The sequence below is a fragment of the Podarcis cretensis genome (genome assembly GCF_951804945.1).
Source record: "Podarcis cretensis genome assembly, chromosome: 7".
Classification (NCBI taxonomy): domain Eukaryota; kingdom Metazoa; phylum Chordata; class Lepidosauria; order Squamata; family Lacertidae; genus Podarcis; species Podarcis cretensis.
This window is the reverse complement of record NC_137176.1, coordinates 7,935,586-7,953,462: the sequence shown is the minus strand read 5'-3', so window position 1 is coordinate 7,953,462 and position 17,877 is coordinate 7,935,586. Positions and strand designations below refer to the sequence as shown.

General features: G+C 45.5%; 1 protein-coding gene across 4 annotated transcripts in view; it reads right to left on the bottom strand.

The window, feature by feature from the left end:
- The window catches only part of VWA8 (von Willebrand factor A domain containing 8), a 94,441-nt gene extending 78,731 nt beyond the window's left edge, over nucleotides 1–15,710 (bottom strand). For all 4 annotated transcript variants that reach the window (XM_079983450.1, XM_079983449.1, XM_079983451.1 and 1 more), the window contains exons 1-7: nucleotides 15,518–15,710; nucleotides 9,851–9,928; nucleotides 6,815–6,945; nucleotides 4,695–4,805; nucleotides 3,110–3,277; nucleotides 2,064–2,228; nucleotides 908–957 (exon numbers count right to left, since the gene is read on the bottom strand). In XM_079983450.1, the coding sequence (XP_079839576.1) occupies nucleotides 908–957; nucleotides 2,064–2,228; nucleotides 3,110–3,277; nucleotides 4,695–4,805; nucleotides 6,815–6,945; nucleotides 9,851–9,928; nucleotides 15,518–15,695 (881 nt within the window). In that variant the 5' untranslated portion in view covers nucleotides 15,696–15,710. The remainder of the gene's footprint in view (nucleotides 1–907; nucleotides 958–2,063; nucleotides 2,229–3,109; nucleotides 3,278–4,694; nucleotides 4,806–6,814; nucleotides 6,946–9,850; nucleotides 9,929–15,517) is intronic.
- Nucleotides 15,711–17,877: the final 2,167 nt, after the last annotated feature.

Here is a 17,877-nt window from a genome sequence, read left to right as displayed (position 1 = left end):
GGTAGGTGTGACCTTACCTGCCCAGGTAACAAAAGGACGAGGCATGCTGCCACACTCTTTTTTGACTTCCTCCGTAGTTGGAGCAGCAGCTTTTAGCTAGAATTGCTCTGTTGGCTCTCAGCCAACATAGGACACTGGGACTATCTCCATATGGGATAGATTCACATGTATATACTTTGTAACTAAGTCTGCCTTCAGGGATCCAACTGTGAACTGATGATGTGAGTAAACCTCTTTTATATACTTTACACAAGATTGTGGCGTGTTTATTATTTTAAGAGGGATATAAGGGAACTTACCAGGGATCTAATATTGAGAGACTTAAACAACCCTGCAACCAGCTATCTGCTGTGTGTTTAAAATGGGAATGTAAAACTCTGCTAAGTTATAGAACTTGCTAGCGCAAGTTAGGAAGGATATTAATAAAAAATATATCCTCTCCTGCCTCCCTGAACATTCCTACAATAATTTCTGAACTTGGGGAACTGTGATTTAAACTATGGTTTCAGGGAGATCTGAAATCACAGTTGCTCAGTTGTTTCTGATTTTTCCCTCATTAACTATAGTTTAAACAAACTACAGGACCTCTGTCATGAAGTGAAGGTTCATCAAGGAGCTCATCTGGGTTTATTCACAGAGGATTCTTTCTCACCCCATCCTAAAGACGTGAGTTTGGTTGGAAGATAGACGTACCCGAATTTTGTACCACCATTACCTAAAGTAGATTAGCCATGAAATCTGTTAGGAGGCCTAATAAAAATCTGAACCTTTGTATATCACGTCTAGATTATCTCACCCAATTCATTTGGTCATATCACAACAACTCTAATATTCTACGAGGGAAGCCAATAGGTAAGAAAACTAAATTCTAAGAACATTTATGCATAGCTGTAATGCATATATTTACCTCTCAGTTGAAACGTTAGGTCCAATACAATATAACTGTGAAAGATGGTCCTAAAACAGAAGACAGTATCACCTATCAGGCCATTTACTCAAGCAAAAGCACTCTGTCTACCAAGGTGCAAGGTGAAATCTTCATCAAGCTTTCTTTCCTGGTCTGTCAACGTCAGATGTTATGTTACAATGCACACCACTTTACACTTGCTTACATTAAACGGTGTTTGCCATTTTAACGTCTATTCGCCCAGTTTGGAGAGATCCTTTTGGAGCGTCCTTTTCGTTTTTATATTCTGAACAATTTTGTGTCATCAGGAAACTTGGCCTCTGTCCTGCTCACCACTAACGCCAGATCATTTGTGAAGAATATAAAAAGCGCCAGTTCCAATACAGATCCTTTGGGGATCCTACATTATTCCATTATGACATTTATTCATGCTCTTTGCTTCCTGTACTTTAACCACTTGCTTATCCATAAGATAACTTATTCCATGACTGCTAAGCTTGCTCAGAAGTCTTTGGTGGTGGGCTTTGCAACAGCTTTTCAAAAAGTCAAACACACACAGTCTACTGCTTATTGATGCACTCAATATGTAATGCCCTACATGCTTATTGATGCACTCAAAGAATTCTAAAAGGTTAAGTAGACTGGAGTTTCTTTGCAGAAGCTATGCCAGCTTCTCTTCAGCAAGACAACATTGGTATGCTTAGTAATTTTATCTTTAATCATGTTTCCCACCAGTTTTCCTGGAATAGATGTTAAGCTAACTGTCCTGTAATCTCCAGGATCCCTACTCCCCAACTGTGGGTTGTTGTTTTTTGCTAGATGATTAGCAATTCTAATTTTGAGTTCTTAAAGAGCTCCTGTGTAGATGCCATCTAGAGCTGGTGAAGCCTTCATTTTTAATTTGTCAACATGGCCTAAAACATCAGCTCTTGTCACTACTAGTTGCCTCAGTTCCTCACTCACTTCCTGATAAAGTAGTAAAGAGACAGGCATCTGCCCTTCCACAGTGAAAAACAAATGCAAATAATGCATTTAGTTTCTCTGTCATTTCATTTTCCTCCTTTAGAACACCTTTGACTCCCGTGTAAATGCACACATTAAAGCATCATTCAACTGTGCTTTATGTAGAACCCCAGGAACCCGTAACACTACTTACCTTAAACGGTAGATAATAAACATCTCTTGCTTGAAATCTAGATCGCAGAGGTGGGTCTAATGGGTTACCCAAATATCGGGGGACTGGAAGGCCCAGGGCAATGACTCTGAAGTTTTCACTGACTCTAACAATCTTCCATGCATCCAACTCTGATTTATTATGCTCCTGAATAAATTAAGTCTATAATTAGAATTCTGCAACCACTTCAGAAAAAAGACGAACTATTCAGAGTACCTAATGAAGAGCTGTTTGAACTGGACAACAAATGACTTATAGATCTGGAAGACATGGAGCTCACACTCCATCAGTTTCAATACAAATGCCAGTATTAACAAAACTGCATATTAATTTTAGGATTTTAAAAGTCACTTTACACATTAGTGATCTGTGCTTTCATAGTAAACCATAACCCTGAAAACATTTTTTAAAAAATCTTCCTTTAAAAAGAGGGGGGTGGGGAAATGTCAGTACATGCCAAGGGAACCATCATTATCTGCAATGCCAGGTTAATGATACGTAAGAACAGAGCCATCCATGACTCGATCGAGGAACTGACCTGCATGTGTAACAAAGACATGGCTGTGCATGGTAGCTGCGCCTGTTCTTGCCACTGCTTGTCCACCAGGTTTCTCTTACACACAGCAACCCAGATCATTTGGGTGAGGAGGGAGGTTGCAGTGATTTTTAAGATGTCCTTAGTTTTCACCAACCTTCCTATTAGGGAGACCCAGTTTTCCGAGTGCAAGTTCTGGAAGTTGGGCAATAGGGGCAGTACAGGATTCCTATGGTATACCGACCTCCCCACTATGAGAAGCACGTGTTAGATAGATATTGTGGTATTTAAGGGCAAACAGGTTTAGAAATATAATGAAGAAAGAAAGAGTTCCATGCAGTAAAATGTTACTTGAGAGATCCAGCAGGGAAGGAGTGAATATAAAATAAACCATATAAAGAATAAGCCTTCTAGAGATCAAGGCTTCTCCAGCAACTTTTATTTTAGATTTAAATGTTGTTTGGGATCTAATATTGATGGAACAACCCAATACCTTCAGCAGTTTGTCATAACGTTCTGCTGACATGAGAAAACGGCCATCTTCAAGTTGCATCTCCCGGTTCTCCAGTAAATTGTTCAAGACGGGTAAGACATTCCGCTCGGCCTTCTCCAAGCCTTCCAGAACCAAGATTCTGCCTTCGGTGGCTGCTCGTACAGCACACTGCCCATCAAAACAAAATCAGCTTCAGAAGCAAAAACAGCTGAATAAGAGTTCACAAAACGAAAGCTAGGCTGAATATTTGCCACTGCACACATTTGCAGGACCATATTCCCCTGTGAAAACAGGGGTGGAATATCTGTCAACTTTCAGGGGAGAATGTGAATTGCAAAAATTGGGGGCCCTACCTTTACTCACGCGGGTGGCGCTGTGGGTTAAAGCCTCAGCGCCTAGGGCTTGCCGATCGAAAGGTCGGCGGTTCGAATCCCTGCGGCGGGGTGCGCTCCCGCTGCTCGGTCCCAGCGTCTACCAACCTAGCAGTTCGAAAGCACCTCCGGGTGCAAGTAGATAAATAGGGACCGCTTACCAGCGGGAAGGTAAACGGCGTTTCCGTGTGCGGCTCTGGCTCTGGCTCTGGCTCTGGCCAGAGCAGCGATGTCACGCTGGCCACGTGACCCGGAAGTGTCTCCGGACAGCGCTGGCCCCTGGCCTCTTAAGTGAGATGGGCGCACAACCCCAGAGTCTGTCAAGACTGGCCCGTATGGGCAGGGGTACCTTTACCTTTACCTTTACCTTTACTTACAGCATATATTACTATAGCCAAGTTCTTCCTGTAGAGATAGAGTTGCAGTTGGGCCACCAGCCTAAATGAAAGGATGGAACATTGTGGCATCGAGGCCACCTGTGTTCCAAGGGACTGCAATGGATCCAGGAGAACTGCGTGCCCCCTCTTTCCAAGGGAGAATGGCCCCTCTAGAGTAGGGACCACACAAATATGCCAGAGGAACCACCCACCACAGCATCTCAGTGTTGACTAGATTAAGCTTCAGTTTATTAGCCCTCATCTAGTCTATTATCACAACCAAGAGCTAATTCAAAATGTAAAAGGAGAAATGCAGGTGTGTCGTCAGCATAGTGGTGACAATGCTCTACAAAACTCTGTATGATCCTACTCAGCAGTTTCATGTAGATGTTACACAGCATGGAGCAGGGGCAGAGTTGACTCCTGTGGGACCCCATACTGGAGAATCCCCAGAGCCAAGTATTGCTCCTCCAGGAACCACATTTGAGAGCCATCAATTCAAGCAGGAATGAAACCCCTACAGCACCGTGCCCCCAATACCTAAACTCAAACAAAAGGTTACTACGGTCAACAGCATCAAAAGGTACCAAGAGATCAAGGAGGATCCATGGAGTCACACTCTCCCTGTCTCTCTCAACACATGTCATCATGCATGGCGACCAAGAAAGTTTCCATATCAAAACCAGTCTTGAATTCTGGCTGAAATGGATCTAGGAAATCTGACTCCTCAAGAGTACCTGGATCTGGTTGGCAACCACGCTCTCAAGAACCTTGCCCAGAAATCATCAGTTCTCATCGAATTGACAATAAAGACCCGTGGCGATTGTAGGTACTCACCTGATCAATGTAGTAAGCAGTCCCAGCTCGGATCTCTCTCCGCTGTTTGAGATCTGTTTCTGTTGTGTCCCTGGAGAGTGCAATGTACTCCACTTCTCGCTTGGTCAACTCCTGTAGGACATAGCACAATATATGAAAACATATAGATTACAATCAGCACAGAGTCACAGCAAATTATCCAACAGAGGCAGAGGCAGCGACACATCACTAAATGGAATAAAACTAAAGAGCAACACCATCTCTTGAGGCCCAGTTTAGTGCTCTCCCTCAATCAGCATGGTTGCATTTTTTTGCAGGCCACCTCCTTATGAACATTTCTGAAACATTCAGCTTTAAATCACTTGGCTGGATCAAAACAAAGTAAGGAGGCCAGCTAAAAGGAGAGATAAGAGAGACACACCGAGGTAAAAAAGATCTTGCAGTATGTTCCATCAGTGTGACTCATAGCATGACAGAGAGCAATAATCATAAGCATATAAACAGCATTGCTATTACTTCTGCATCATTAGTAGTATTGTTGAAAACTTTGTTTCGTTTGTGTTGTATTCCTTTGGGTACATATAGTGAAAATGTGTTTGTCTATCACTAATGGTTGCTCATGAAATGTATCGTGAGCTGGAGGATCACAGCGCATTTCCTGAATATGTGCTCTTCATATAATATAAACGTTGGAACACAATGCATAGTAACGCACTGCAGTAATAGATTCAAGTAGGTAGCCGTGTTGGTCTGCCGTAGTCAAAATAAATTAAAACAATTCTTTAAAAAGATTGTTAAAAAGGCTCTTCTTCAAAACCTAAAAACTCCCTTAAAAGAATCAAATCTTCGAAGTCTTGAAGTAATTGCAGTAATAGACATAGACAACAGAAGTTAAGCTATTCCTGTTCAGGTAGGGGTGCAGCTGGGCTACCAGTCAATGCTGATGGAAGGCACTCCACGCCATTGAGGCCACCTGGGCTTCAAATAACAGCAAAGGATCCTGAATATTCCCAAGCTGAGTACCTGCTCCCTCAGAGGGAGTGTAAGCCCATCAACAGCAGGCACCCTCCCAGCCTTCTGGTGTAGGGAACCACCCAGCGCCTCAGTCTTATCTGGATTGAACCACAGCAAAGCAATGCCACCCCCACCCCCATCTCAGACAGCCGCTCAACTAGGATACCATGGTCAATGGAATCAAAAGCCACTGAGAGGTCGAGGAGAATTAACAAGGACATGTTTCCCCTGTCTCTCTCCTGACAAAGGTCATCATACAGGGTGACTAAAGTGGTTTCTGTGCCAAAACCGGGTCTAAACACCAGTTTGACTATGCCAATAAAATAAGTGTACCAAATGTTTGAGGCAACAAACAATGAAAAAACAACCAGATAAGAATAAGAATAAGAATAAGAATAGTTGTTGCTCTTTTATACCCAGCCCATCTGGCTGGGTTTCCCCAGCCACTCTGGGCAGCTTACAGCACATATAAAATTTTAAAACATGAGACATTAAAAATTTCTCAATACAGGGCTGCATTCAGATGTCTTCTAAAAGTCAGCTGGTTGTTTATTTCCTTGACACATGATGGGAGGGCATTCCACAGGGATGGCACCACTGCTGAGAAGGCCCTCTGCCTGGCTCCTTATAACTTTGCTTCTTGCAGGGAGGGAACCAGCAGAAGACCCTCAGAGCTGGACCTCAGTGTCTGGGCTGAGCGATGGAGGTGGAGACACTCCTTCGGGTATATTGGGCCGAGGCAGTTTAGGGAATTAAAGGTCAGCACCAAGACTTTGAATTGTGTTCAGAAACACACTGGGAGCCAATGAAGATCTTTCAGTACTGGTGTTATATGGTCCCAGCAGCCACTCCTAGTCACCAGTCTAGAAACTCAACTGTAGTGTGTTCTTGGTTTGATTCAAAGGCTTCAAAATTGGGAAATAACTCTAAACAATCCTTGATTACCAAACATATTCTCTGCACACTGAGATGGACATTTTACTGGGCCTTCTGCCAGAAATCCAAAAAGATACTCTCCCAGGCTACATGTCTCTTAGACTGCTAAACATTACTACACTGAAACCTAAGAATTACTAATGTCCACTCCAGTTTCCAAATGAAAATTAAGTCTCTCTCCCCAAGCTTACCAAGTACTGCATGGCAATCGATCGCCGAAGAGGCCCAGGTGGTCCTATGAGAAAGACGTCTTGGCCCAAAAGGTCTTTTTGCATGATCCATCTTAAATGCTGGATTACAGACTGAGCCACAGAGTCTGAAACTAAATAAGAAAGCGTGGACTTTGGTCTCAATTGAGAATTTACAAACCAATATTTTTAAATTACAAAGCACCTTTAATAGTTTTGATAAAAGGTAAAGGTAAAGGTACCCCTGCCCGTACGGGCCAGTCTTGACAGACTCTGGGGTTGTGCGCCCATCTCACTTAAGAGGCCAGGGGCCAGCGTTGTCCGGAGACACTTCCGGGTCACGTGGCCAGCGTGACATCGCTGCTCTGGCGAGCCAGAGCCGCACACGGAAACGCCGTTTACCTTCCCGCTGGTAAGCGGTCCCTATTTATCTACTTGCACCCGGAGGTGCTTTCGAACTGCTAGGTTGGCAAGCGCTGGGACCGAGCAGCGGGAGCGCACCCCGACGCAGGGATTCGAACCGCCGACCTTTCGATCGGCAAGTCCTAGGCGCTGAGGCTTTAACCCACAGCGCCACCTGCGTCCCAGTTTAACCCATTAAAGGTAAAGGTAAAGGTACCCCTGCCCGTACGGGCCAGTCTTGACAGACTCTGGGGTTGTGCGCCCATCTCACCTAAGAGGCCAGGGGCCAGCGCTGTCCGGAGACACTTCCGGGTCACGTGGCCAGCGTGACAAAGCTGCATCTGGCGAGCCAGAGCCGCACACGGAAACGCCGTTTACCTTCCCGCTGGTAAGCGGTCCCTATTTATCTACTTGCACCCGGAGGTGCTTTCGAACTGCTAGGTTGGCAAGCGCTGGGACCGAGCAGCGGGAGCGCACCCCGCCGCAGGGATTCGAACCGCCGACCTTTCGATCGGCAAGTCCTAGGCGCTGAGGCTTTAACCCACAGCGCCACCTGCGTCCCAGTTTAACCCATTAAAGGTAAAGGTAAAGGTACCCCTGCCCGTACGGGCCAGTCTTGACAGACTCTGGGGTTGTGCGCCCATCTCACCTAAGAGGCCAGGGGCCAGCGCTGTCCGGAGACACTTCCGGGTCACGTGGCCAGCGTGACAAAGCTGCATCTGGCGAGCCAGAGCCGCACACGGAAACGCCGTTTACCTTCCCGCTGGTAAGCGGTCCCTATTTATCTACTTGCACCCGGAGGTGCTTTCGAACTGCTAGGTTGGCAAGCGCTGGGACCGAGCAGCGGGAGCGCACCCCGCCGCAGGGATTCGAACCGCCGACCTTTCGATCGGCAAGCCCTAGGCACTGAGGCTTTAACCCACAGCGCCACCTGCGTCCCATAATAGTTTTGATACTGCTCTTCAATTTCTGAATTTATCTTTCTAGCCTCACTGTTAGAGCTCCTTTTTTTCAGAGTACAAACATTTCAAATCTATTAAAGTTCAAACCAATGCAACTGACAGTGTTTGGGATGCATAAAATGGACTGATACGAGTCCAGTTAAATTAATAAAAGGAAGTGCCATCTAGAGTCTTGGGTTTAAAGGCGAGGCAGCGGGTGAGCCAGGTTAAGATTTTCCTCCGGCTGGACATTTGATTAAACATTAAGGCGTCTCAAGACTGGCCTATGTTAGGCAACTAAACAAACAAATAAGTAATCTCTGCTCATCGCTGAAAGTCCCTGGGTAGACTTTAGCACATCATTTCTGCCAGCACTCACAAGATACTTAGGAAGGTAAAATAAGAGTAACACAAATGGGCTACAAATGAGACAAATACAAGAGAGTGTCTTCTCCAGGAATGGCTATCAAGCTATTGCAGCAATAGCCAATGTGGTGGCCTCTCTCCCGAGGTTGCTGGGCTACAGCTCCCATCATTCCTGACTGCTGGCCCAGCTGGCTAAGGCTGATGGGAGCTGGAGTTAAATCACCTCTGAAGGGCACCATGTTGGCTACCCCTGGGCTATGGAAGGTGCTGTAGTCCCTGGAGAAGGCTGCCTTTATTCTGTTCTCCACATGACTCCTTCTCTCTTATGTGTGAGCTTCCTTTGCCTGGCTTAGGCACAGTTAATGCAGAACAGGGATTTGAAAATAGCTTTAAACGCTGGTGTGGCATCCCTGGAGTCCCCTGGAGCAGATCTACCCTGCACATCTTGCTGTTCTCACCATGGTGTAGCCAGAAGCCGGGACTTCTCAGCATGGGGCTTGTTCACATTAAACCATAAAGAACCATTAAGTACGGCTTAACATGATGTGTGATCACAGCCAGCATTAGAAGCCCAAGAGCAGTTTACTTGCTATGCAACTCCATTTAGCTAGTTCTATTTTTAGTTACGGTTTGAAGAAAAGAAATTGGATCAGATTTAAGAGACACCTAAAATGGAAAGAAAACTCAAGAATGCAAAACAACCTGTCAGATAGGAACAAAATATAAATGCATACAAGAATACCCCCAAAGTCTCAGGGCCACAGACCCTACGGACTCAAATGAACTTTTCAATACTATAACCAGCTCCTACAAAATTTCACTATTTCCTTTATATGAAATAACAAGAGCACAGAAAGGCTTGTAGGTAGGAATTGGCAAATATGTTTAGTTGATCTTATAGTTTTATTTTACTAGTGCTCAGGTTAACATAAAGAAATTAACCATTACTAATGAAGGCAACCAAAAAAAAATTATCTTCCCAGATTTTCTCCATTTCGCATTTCCTTTTATCTTTCCTCCACTTTCTCTCCATCCTGTAGTAATCAAACTCTTCTAATATTTTTTAAACTATTTGCAGGCTGCCTTGTAGTCAAATCCAGTCAAGCTTGCTTCTGACATAAACTCACAGTATAACATCAAAAAGCTTTAAAAAATTCTATTACAGATTGTTTTTAATGATTTTTTAATATATTTTAGCGAGTCTTGTTCTTATCTGTAAGCTGCATTGAGTCCGTCAGGGAGAAGGGTGGGGTGAAAATAAATTTTAAAATCATTACTATTATTCATATATGTTTAACCAGCTGGGTATTAGAAGAATATTGTTTCTTACTGTAGTTCACTGGGACAAGTTCTGGATTTCTTGGAATTTTGAGTTTGTATGACACATCTCCAATAGTAACAGTGTCACCTGAAAAGAAAAGGGAGAACTGTCACTGATTGCTAACTATACAATCATCACAAATCGAACACAGCCTACAAAGAGGAAGACGTTTGCTCATTCAGGGCACATAATATTTTCTGAACCTTCCTGCAGGGCATGATCCAAGATGGCACTTTAACCATAAAATCTTTGTTATAGCCTTTGCTCTCTGTGTCAATAGTTGCAATAGTAAACCTTTGTACAGAGTAACAAACCTAGTGTATCTAGCTTAAGGTTACCATATTTTTCTCAATGAATCCGGGGACACTTTTCAACTTCAATGGATTTTGTATGGGGACTGATTTGTAAATCTGGGGACTGACCCCAGGAAACAGGGACGTCTGGTAACCTTAATCTAGCTTCCACTTCAACTCCTGGCCTTTGCAACCCCAATAACTTTTGAAAAAAGGACACATGTAAATGAATAGCTCCATCGGCCACTTTGCAGAGATTCTACAAAAAACAGGTCATTCATTCAAGTTGTGATACTTAACATTTTATTTAAAGATGTGGGGTTGGATCCAGTCTTAGTAACGCTTAGCACAGGCCTACTGAAATCTAGTTTAAACCAATCTATTTTAAGCATTATTACACCTGAATCCTGGCAAGTTGAAATTGTGTAATTAAATGCACACAAGAATTTCCCAGCATGGAAACAGCTTTTGAGCTCTCTGCCTTGCTTTCTGGGCAAGGTCCACTCAATGCGCTCACTCCAAGATGCGGGGGGAGGGGGGCAGTTCCAAGGGTTTGAAGCCCTGTGTGAGATGCCTTCAGCATCATGTAAAGGTAAAGGTAAAGGTACCCCTGCCCGTACGGGCCAGTCTTGACAGACTCTGGGGTTGTGCGCCCATCTCACTTAAGAGGCCAGGGGCCAGCGCTGTCCGGAGACACTTCCGGGTCACGTGGCCAGCGTGACATCGCTGCTCTGGCCAGAGCCAGAGCCAGAGCCGCACACGGAAACGCCGTTTACCTTCCCGCTGGTAAGCGGTCCCTATTTATCTACTTGCACCCGGAGGTGCTTTCGAACTGCTAGGTTGGCAGGCACTGGGACAGAGCAGCGGGAGCGCACCCCGCCGCAGGGATTCGAACCGCCGACCTTTCGATCGGCAAGCCCTAGGCGCTGAGGCTTTAACCCACAGCGCCACCTGCGTCCCTCAGCATCATGTAGGCTACCCAAAACCCAATGGCTAGGTTGCAATCAGGTAAGGAGAAAAATGAAATAGGGTGTGGCAAAAGAGCGTCCTCAATGAAACACACATGACAAACTGCCCACCAAAAAAATTAGCACTAAAAAGCATCCACGCCAGCAGCAGCTACAGATGACAAGTGGCTTGTTTTTCCTTATTGGGTTATCCACAGAATGAGAATATCAGTATTTTATTGGGAGAGAAGGGTTGTGGGTTGGCATTTTGATGAGGAGAATGCCACGTGGAGAACAAGTATGCACATCTCATATCCACTTCAAACTACTGTGTGTGTATAGTACACCCCATTACCTATTGTGAAAATAGACCAAATATGATTTTTTTTTATATTAAATGAGCAGAGCAAGTTCTGTGCTAAGCATTTGTAGATATGACAGGTAAGAAACATTTAAATACGTTTTGCAAGAGCACTGACTTGCAGCAAGCAACCCTGTGTGGTTTTCTCAGTCATTCCAAGAGGGGCAGAATAGACCCCACAAGCTGTAAGAGTAAAAACATTTATTTTTTCCACTAAATTAAGGAGGGGGGCTCTGAAATACCACATGGCAATCACAGCTAATTATAGCTGAGAACAACATGGGGTAATGGAAGACTGACATACAAGTTTTATTATTGTTTTCAGTGCTTCTGGGATGCATATGTGGCCATAGTGAAGATAAAGAGAGCAGGGACATTTAGGGCTCAGTCATTAGACTATGCAAAAGCCTTTGACTGTGCCGACCATGGCAAACTATGGCAAGTTCTTAAAGAAATGGGAGTGCCTGATCACCTCATCTGTCTCCTGAGAAATCTCTATGTGGGACAAGAAGCTACAGTTAGAACTGGATATGGAACAACTGACTGGTTCAAAATTGGGAAAGGAGTACGACAAGGCTGCATTTTGTCTCCCTGCTTATTTAACTTATATGCAGAATTCATCATGCGAAAGGCTGGGCTGGATGAATCCCTAGCCGGAATTAAGATTGCCGGAAGAAATATCAACAACCTCAGATATGCAGATGACACAACCTTGATGGCAGAAAGTGAGGATGAATTAAAGAACCTTTTATTGAGGGTGAAAGAGGAGAGTGCAAAATATGGTCTGAAGCTCAACATCAAAAAAACGAAGATCATGGCTACTGGTCCCATCACCTCCTGGCAAATAGAAGGGGAAGAAATGGAGGCAGTGAGAGATTTTACTTTCTTGGGCTCCATGATCACTGCAGATGGTGACAGCAGCCACGAAATTAAAAGACGCCTGCTTCTTGGGAGAAGGGCAATGACAGGCCTAGATAGCATCTTGAGAAGTAGAGACATCACCTTGCCAACAAAGGTCCGTATAGTTAAAGCTATGGTTTTCCCAGTAGTGATGTATGGAAGTGAGAGCTGGACCATAAAGAAGGCTGATCGCCGAAGAATTGATGCTTTTGAATTATGGTGCTGGAGGAGACTCTTGAGAGTCCCATGGACTGCAAGAAGATCAAACCTCTCCATTCTGAAGGAAATCAGCCCTGAGTGCTCACTGGAAGGACAGATTGTGAAGCTGAGGCTCCAGTACTTTGGCCACCTCATGAGAAGAGAAGACTCCCTGGAGAAGACCCTGATGTTGGGAAAGATGGAGGGCACAAGGAGAAGGGGGCGACAGAGGACGAGATGGTTGGACTGTGTTTTCGAGGTTACCAGCATGAGTCTGACCAAGCTGCGGGAGGCAGTGGAGGACAGGAGTGCCTGGCGTTCTCTGGTCCATGGGGTCACGAAGAGTCGGACACGACTAAACGACTAAACAACAACAACAACAACATTAGATTCTCATGTGAAAAATGTGAGGATGTTATACAAATCTCTGTTTGATCATGGGGCAAACATATCCCATTTCAACAATTTTAGGATTTCATTATCTTTCCTGCCTGCCAGCTGTAACTTGTTGTATACTCATTTCTCCTTTCAAAAATAGTTACTTAACACCAGGGTTAACTACTCATTTTGAATATGTTCTTTAAAGTCAACTGTTATTATTTTTCTTTAATAATGTTTTTAATGCAACTGAAATGAATCTGAGTTTCTGCAAGTCAGTTTCAGGGCTGGGAGGGGAGGGTGGGATGCCCAGCAAAAAATTAACTAAAAGGACTTTGATCAAAACTGATGCTGTTGTGCAACTGGGTGACAAAAACAAACCTTGCTGTGGAAGTACTTATTATCAGGTTTTTAAAAAGCAAGAGATAAGGAAAAGCTCAGAAATCCTTAGGGCGCCTGGGAGACAACAAGAAATTTATAGTGAGAGCGAAAAATGGGCACACCACTCTCCAAACAAGATGTCATGGTCACAACCCCAGCAGAAGCACAATGAAAAGCATGCAAGATATGCATCAAATACTTCATACAGAGCTGAGCTAAACACGTAGAAAAGGTTCTCATATAGAAGCTTAGAACATTGACAAAAGAGAAACAGGGACACTTTAATCAAAATAAATGTGATGGAAAGTCAAAGCTGAGATATCATCCAAAACACATGTATGTGGCAGTAAGTTCCACTAAAAATCAGGGTCACTTCTGACCACATTTAAAATATACTCGAGTGTTAAACCTAGACCTCAATAACAGGTTAAACAGTTGTATTATCTGCAAACCAAAACAATAAAAGTGGTACAGAATCATACAGTTTGCTTTTATATTATACTGAAATATGGAGCATCTAAGTAAATTTATTCTGGGAAATTAAGAGCAAGGCTGCAATTCTGTGTACCTCATAGAAATGTAGAATTGGAAGGGACAACAAGGGTCCTCTAGTACAGTGTTTCCCAACCTTGGGCCTCCAGCTGTTTTTGAACTACAATTCCCATCATCCCTGACCACTGGTCTTGCTAGCTAGGGATGATGGGAGTTGTAGTCCAAAAACAGCTGGAGGCCCAAGGTTGGGAAACACTGCTCTAGTACCACCTGCAAAATCACAGCTAGAAGGAAATCCCACCAAAGTAGATCCACAATAAAGGGTTTAATAAAAGTAGCATAAACTAAGTAGTGTAAATGTGTTGTAAACCACATCTGAGGTTTTTTCTTAAAAATATAAAGCAGCCTAGAAATGAAATGACTAATGATACTGATTAAGATATAGGCTCGTCCCCAGCCTTTCTCAACCTCTGGTTCCCCCAATGTTATTGGACTACAACTCCCATCATCCCTAGCTAGCAAGACCAGTCGAGAAAGGCTGTTACTGCCAGTCTCAGGGGTGGGGGAGCAGGGGCTTATTTCCTATTTATCCCTATCCATGTGGCCTATTTTTCCAGTTCCTTTTAGAATTTGTAGCTTTTGTTTACTTGATTTCAACGGGAGGAGCCCAGCCATGTCAATAACAACCCCAATTATTATTATTATTATTATGACGTAAAGGAAAAAGGTAAAGCATAGCTCCCATTGGCATGAGAGAAGACTTAAAGGGGAAGCAGGGTTTAGAAAAAAGGATGTCGTGTTTCCAGACATGCTGCTAGGAAGCCAGCAAGCAGGTTAGGAAGGTAGATTGTTCCTCCCCTAAGGATTTTATTCTGTGAACCACCCTGAGACCCATGGACGGTATATAAATTCAATAAATTCAATAAATAATAATAATAATAATAATAATAATAATAATAGGTGTGTGGCTTTTGAGAAAGTGGCAGTTCCACTGGAAGGGCTTAAGCACTCTTGGAAAAGCAACCCCACAAAAGGGCCTTTAAAAAACCCTTTGGGAGCAGAAGTCACCCGGGCAGAACTCTTCTTGTGGCGGTGAGTCCCATAAGCTCACTCAGCCACGGGGAAGGAAGACCAGAAGCGAAGGGCCAAGGAAATTCAATTAATAATAATAATAATAATATGCTGGTGCAGAGAGGTGTGTGGCTTTTGAGAAAGCGGCGGTTCCACTGGAAGGGCTGAAGCACTCTTGGAAAAGCAACCCCACAAAAGGGCCTTTAAAAAACCCTTTGGGAGCAGAAGTCACCCGGGCAGAACTCTTCTTGTGGCGGTGAGTCCCATAAGCTCACTCAGCCACGGGGAAGGAAGACCAGAAGCGAAGGGCCAAGGAAATTCAATTAATAATAATAATAATAATATGCTGGTGCAGAGAGGTGTGTGGCTTTTGAGAAAGCGGCGGTTCCACTGGAAGGGCTTAAGCACTCTTGGAAAAGCAACCCCACAAAAGGGCCTTTAAAAAACCCTTTGGGAGCAGAAGTCACCCGGGCAGAACTCTTCTTGTGGCGGTGAGTCCCATAGGCTCACTCAGCCACGGGAAGGAAGACCAGAAGCGGAGGGCCAGGGGGTGCCGTGGCTCCAGCGACCTTTTCCGTCTCAACCTTGTGGGGAAGAGTCCGATCCTGTGGGATCTTGGAGGCCCGGGAAGGCGCCCTCTCGTCCCCGCCGTTACCTTCGGCCTTGCCGGTCGAGTGCAGAAGCCGGGCCCGGCCCGTGCGGGCGCTCCCGGCGCCGCCGCTTCCCGAGGCCGCCACCTGTCGCAGGAGCAGCCGGACCCGCCTGGTCGCCGCCGAAGCCCCGCACACCCCGCAGGCGCCGGCGCCGCCGAGGAAGAGCATCCGCGACGGCATGGCCCGGCCGGCCTAACAGGAGGAAGAGCCGGAGAGCAGCGTCGCTGGGGGACCGGTGCGGCAGTTGCACAGCGTCCCCGCGGAAACAGCGCCCGACGCTTTCAGGGCCGGGGCCGGGCGAGGCGGCGGAAGGGGTTTATCTCTCGCCGGCTGGCTGCCTCCCTCCGACCTCAACGGCTTCTCCAGTGTAGGGAGCGTGGCCAAGATCACTATTATTTACGGCTACAGATAGGTAGCCGTGTTGGTCTGCCATAGTCAAAACAAAATAAAAGAAAAAAAATTCCTTCCAGTAGCACCTTAAAGACCAACTAAGTTAGTTCTTGGTATGAGCTTTAGTGTGCATGCACACAATGTGTATCTGAAGAAGTGTGTATACACACGAAAGCTCATACCTAGAACTAACTTAGTTGGTCTTTAAGGTGCTACTGGAAGGAATTTTTTTTCTATTATTTACGGATGTGACAAAAACACTCGCCCCTCGCGGCCACGTTTGGCTCAGGAAGATCCCGCTTTGCAGAGCTGCCGGCCTGAGCTCGGCAGCTGCTTCTGCAATTCGTGCAAGAGCTGCGCACCTCGTCTGTTGTTGTTTAGTCGTTTAGTCGTGTCCGACTCTTCGTGACCCCCTGGACCAGAGCACGCCTGGCACTCCTGTCATAGCTGTCAACATTCCCTTTTTTAAAGGGAAATTCCCTTATTCCGAATAGGATTCCTTGCAAGAAAAGGGAAAAATCGACAGCTATGACTCCCGTCTTCCACTGCCTCCTGCACCTTGGTCAAACTCATGTTCATAGCTTCGAGAACACTGTCCAACCATCTCGTCCTCCGTCCTTCCCAGGGTCTTTTCCATGGAGTCTTCTCTTCTCGTGAGGTGGCCAAAGTATTGGAGCCTCAGCTTCAGGATCTGTCCTTCCAGTGAGCACTCAGGGCTGATTTCCTTAAGAATGGATCCGTTTGATCTTCTTGCAGTCCATGGGACTCTCAAGAGTCTCCTCCAGCACCATAATTCAAAAACATCCATTCTTCGGCGATCAGCCTTCTTTATGGTCCAGCTCTCACTTCCATACATCACTACTGGGAAAACCATAGCTTTTACTATACGGACCTTTGTCAGCCAGGTGATGTCTCTGCTTTTTAAGATGCTGTCTAGGTTTGTCATTGCTTTTCTCCCAAGAAGCAGGCGTCTTTTAATTTCGTGGCTGCTGTCACCTTGTGGCTGCGCGCCTCGTCTAGGATCATCTAGGAACACCTAGAAGGCCACAGGGCAGCAGCTGAAGAAGGAGCAAAAAGGGTTTTCTGGTGTGTGTGTTTCTTTGTGGCTGATTAGCTGCTCTCCCTGTGCAAGGATCAGAGGGGGCAGGGTTTCTGTTGAGGCAGGTGATTAGCTGTGGGAGGAGCTTATCAGAGCTTGCAGGGCAGCGGTGCGCGCCTAGCGGCGCATGCAATTTGATCCGTCTTTTAGATTTAGGGGAGCTAGTCTCAAACGTTTGTTGGGGGAGACCTAGGTTTTTTTGGGGGGGGGAGTTATTTGTCCTGCCTTCACACTTTTTTATGATGGAGGACCGCTGTAGCCACCCCCCAACGACACGTTCTCAAGATGGAGGGTGAGGGAACAGCTGCAGCCGCCTGCGGTTCCTGCAGAATGTTTGCCATCTTGCCATCTTGCCAAAGGTTGCAGGCAGCTTTACCTGCAGCAATTGCATGTTGAATGCCCTCTTAGAAGACAAAGTCCAGCAACTGGAGGAACGTGTAGCTACGCTCCAAAGAATTAGAGAGCTGGAGCTCTTCTTGGAAGCAACAGAGCACACCGTCTCCACCAAGGAGGAGACGGGACTCCCCTGAGAAGGAGGCTAGTTCACCAACACAGGAGCCAGATATATGGAGAAACGTGACTTATAGAAGTAGGAGGCCCAGGGTTTGCTCTGATTGTTTAGAAATACACAATTGCTTTGAGGTCCTCTCCCCTAGCATGGAAGACGAAGAGCAGACTCCATTTGAGGATCTCTCCCTCATTACTGTACAGTCGATCAGGTATATGAAGACGAGCAGCAAAGTCTCCTCAGGGAATGTGCAGGCGTCCTTGGAACGGACAGCTCACGGAAGAACCCCGACCAAACCTAAGAGGAGGCATGTAGTGGTGATAGGGGATTCCCTACTGAGGGGAACAGAAGCAGTGATCTGTGGG